General features: G+C 47.6%; 1 protein-coding gene across 1 annotated transcript; it reads left to right on the top strand.

Annotated features, from left to right (window-relative positions):
• Window positions 1-80: 80 nt before the first annotated feature.
• LOC126496294 (zinc finger protein 2-like) lies at window positions 81-4,024 on the top strand (the record flags this gene model as incomplete). The annotated part of the gene is made up of 3 exons (XM_050133825.1): window positions 81-327; window positions 2,986-3,108; window positions 3,606-4,024. Coding segments are annotated over exons 1-3 (762 nt in total), but the record flags the coding sequence as incomplete, so codon positions are not given.
• Between the last annotated feature and the right edge of the window lie 3 nt (window positions 4,025-4,027).

The raw sequence follows: 4,027 nt of genomic DNA, 5'->3' as shown, positions 1-4,027 counted from the left end.
GAGGAGTCCAGCATCAGTGGTTCCATCCTAACTGTGCCTCTGGCAGCCAGTTGTGGGTTGAGAGTCAGTCCCTGTACGCCAAGGAGTGTTGGGTTAGGCTGGAGTCCATGGTGTGCTACAGAGCACCCAGAGCCTGCCCAGGAAGAGACGAAACAGACCAGGAAGGCAAGGCTTGTAAGGGAGTGTGGTTGTGTTTGCAGCCTTCTGTGACATTTGAGGATGTGGCCGTGACTTTCACAGATGAAGAGTGGAGGCATCTGCTTCCTGTGCAGAGGGCGCTCTACAAGACTGTGATGCTGGAAAACTATGAGAACATCATCTCACTGGGTAAGGAGTCAGAACTTGTCCCCAAACGTGTGGGTCACAAGGGCAGGGGATGGCCACCTTTTTGACCCCCATCTGAGTTCAGAACCACCTGACAGATGAAAGGGCCAAAGGAGGTGGCTTTAGGTGCTTAGCTGGTGACCCCAGCCCTGGACTGCTGGACTGCCCTGTTGTTAACGGCACTGGGAAACCACAGATCTCCTTTTTCAGCAGCTTGCTTCCACCTGACAAGGCAGTCTGCAGGACAGGGCAGAGCACGTGTGTTGTGGGTAGGGATCTGGCTCCCCAGAGGCAGGCAGCAGAAGAGGTAATGTGTCTGAGTCTCCTGGCACGCCAACTGGTAATGACTCAGTTCCATCGAGTAGACAGGAGCCATCTTGGTGAGAGGAGATGTCAATCACTTCATGGAAGACGGAGGAGGACAAAGAAGTGCCCCTGTGGAAAGGAAAGAGGTCATCAGAGATGTGCTTGATTTTGAATGTTTGTCTTAATGACAACCTTATAAAGGGCACTTTGTAATCAGACGTATGTGACAAGCCTGTGATGTGCAATATTGCACTCTTGGATTTTTGAGGGAACCCCCACCCAGCTCCCACATAAATCACACACAGAGGCTTATTCTTAGTTATGAATGCCCAGCCTTAGCTTGGCTTGTTTCTTACTAGCTTTCCTTAAATTATCCCAACTACTTTCTGCCTCTGGGGTTTTGTCTTTTCCTTACTTCTGTGCATCTTACTTGCCTTCTTACTGCATGACTGCCTGGGTGGCTAGCTCCTGATGTCCTCCTCTCCTTGTTCTCTTGCTTCTCCTCTTCCTCATTTCTCCTTCTATTTATACACTCTGTCTGCCAGCCCCTTGCCTTGCTATTGACCGTTCAGCTCTTTATTAAACCATCAGGTGTTTTAGACACACAGCTTCACAGAGTTAAACAAAAGTCACAGTCCTGAAAATTATCTTCCCCAAGAGGGAAAGTAAGAGCTTTTGTTCATGTCAGCTCTTAATGAAGTAAAGCAAAGTCCTTACAGGTAATAAGGAACACCCAAAAGCTTCCAGAATAAGAGGCTGAGGCCAAGCACAGTGGTTTGTACTTGTAGTCTTGGCCACTCTGGAAGCAGGAGCACACAGATGCAAGAGCCAGTAACAGTCACACTCATGTTGCAGGTTTGTATTGAAAAGCCAACATTGGGCTGAGGATGGAGCTAAGTGGTAGAGTGTTTCCTAGCATGTGCAAAATTGTGTTTAATACATGGACACACCCGCACACATCAGCACCTTCTGTATTAGCTTAATCAGGGATATTAATTAGTTAATATCCAAACTGAAAAGATTGTTCAGTTGGCATCAAGGAAGATCCTGAGATTTTATCAGAGGCTTTGGAAGAGAAGAAGCCACAGGAAGGAATGGGCGTGGTCACTCTGCCAAAAGAGAACCATTACACACCAGACTGATGCTTCTCAGGCCCAGGAAGAACAAAGATTCCCTACCTCCCCTATCTCCCAAAGCAGAACCTTGTCCACAGGGATGTTAAAGCTCAGGTGTTTCCAAGAGTGAGATCTAATTTTGTTCATCTGGCTATAGATATGTGCTGGATGGTGGTGCCACATACCTTTAATCCCAGCACTGGAACGGAGGAGACCGGTGGAGCTTTGTTAGTTCTAGGCCAGCCTGGACTACAGAGAGAGTTCCAGGGCAGGCTCTAAAGCTACAAAGAAACCCTGTCTTTAAATAAAATAAATAAATAAAGGACAGTCTGTCGGTAGGAATTTACTAAATTATATGTCCATATAATGTCCTAGACTATAGCTATTAAAACATTGTAGAAAATCTGTGCTAAGTAAAATTAATGGTCTAAATTTACTGCATGAAATGAACTTCAGTTTGCAACACAGTAGTGTTTCATTATCTAGCTTGGTTCTTATAACATTGCATTCCATTTTTTCTGTATTTACCTGGGGGAGATGCATGTGCAATAGCATGCATGTGAAGGGAGGGGACAACTTGAGGGAGCTGGCTCTCTCCTTTAACATGTCAGTTCTAGGGTGTGAACCCAGCTTGGAGGCTTGATTCACCCAGTAAGACATCTCCCCAGTCCCCATTATCCAGTCTCTGACAGAATCAATGTAAGGTCCTCCTAGCATCAACATTAAGGCAGGAAATACTAGCAAAAGTGTGAAAGGTGACTCCAGTTTTCCTACAGTGAGCACAACTGGCTTGTTTCCATGGAAACATACTAAGGATGATCAGAAAAATGACAATGAGTTCCTTCCTTATGCTTTTTCAGTCAGGATGCTCCTTTTTCCCTCTCACCTCCGGTGCCAAGGGCCTCTACCTGCCAGTTGTCCGGATTGAAAGCTTCCCTATGCTGCCTACGAATTGAGGTGGCTTTTTTTTTTTTTTTTACTGATTAATAGGGTGGTATTTATTTAAAGGGGGAAAACTTACAGATCACCGTTCCAGAAAACAGCCCTCTGCGCAATTGTGGGCTGCTCTGGTGCCTGGCATTTGCCCTTTCAAGAACCCAAGTGCTGACCTTCCCCAGAGGTGTCTTTGGTCTGTATTCTGTGTTTCTGAGAGTCTACACTTAGAGGCCAGGGTTGAGTTTGGAGTGGTTCAGCATTGTCATCCCAGCAGCCTCCTGCCTTATGCTTTCTCCCTGAGCAGGGCTTCCTGTTCCTCGACCTGACGTGATTCTCCCATTTCTTCAGTTGAAGAGCAGGCCCGAGCCATGGACACAGGGGCTTCATGGATGTGAGGAGAAAGAATGGCCAGACAGTGTCTCTCTAGGTAACCAAGTCTGAACAGAATGGGCAGAGTTTTGTTTGTTTCTGTTCTTGGGTGGACGAATGTTAGGGATCATCCTTGTCTCAGATTCAAGTTGTCCGCTTGCGTGTCTGTTTCCTATTGCACATCCGTTCTCTGGTTCCCCCTTCTCCACATTAAAGTAGGACTTCCCTGCATTCACCAACTTGTTTCTCAGAACTGTCACCTAGCCTGTGTATACCACCAATATTTTTATTGGCCTCCCAGGTCTCTGCTCAGCCTACTCTAAAGAATCTATTGGCCCCACTCCCAGAGCCGTTCTCCTGTTCTCTGAGAAGTCTGTTTCCCCATTCCTTCCCTGCTCCTCCCCTACTCCCAAGCCGTAGGTTCTCCCAGAGTCTAAGCTCTCCGGAAAGTGATGCCCTGTGACCAAGTGTTCCATCTGTCATAGTGTTTCTCTCTTCTGTCATTTTCTCTGAGTCCAGAGAAGAAACTGCATCTGAGTTTTCTCTTTGTTGCAGACTGGGAGCCTAAGCCTGAGATCCCAGATGCTTCAGCAGGAACCCTGAGAGACAGTCATAGAAGGCAAAGTCCTCTGTGCACTAAACTGGAAGTTCAGACACTAGCAGGTGGATTGGAACCAGCAAAGGGAAGTCCTTCAGCAGAGACTTGCAAGAAACGTCTTTCCTCGAACAGAAGCTTGCAGCGAAGGCCAGCCCCATCCAGGAAAGCCCTTGCTAAGCACCAAGACCAGGAATGTAGTGACTGCGGGAAGACCTTCTTTGACCATTCGTCACTCCTCCGTCACCAGAGGACTCACACTGGAGAGAAGCCCTATGGCTGTCCTGAGTGTGGGAAGGCCTTCAGTCACAGGACCAGTCTCAGCAGTCATCTGATGTCGCACACAGGGGAGAGCCCCTATGAGTGCAGCGCCTGCGGCAAA

This window comes from Alexandromys fortis, unplaced genomic scaffold (genome assembly GCF_014885135.2).
Source record: "Alexandromys fortis isolate MF-2015 unplaced genomic scaffold, M_Fortis_MF-2015_v1.1 scaffold_2447, whole genome shotgun sequence".
NCBI classification, from domain to species: Eukaryota; Metazoa; Chordata; class Mammalia; order Rodentia; family Cricetidae; genus Alexandromys; species Alexandromys fortis.
This window is presented reverse-complemented; position numbering and strand designations above follow the sequence as displayed.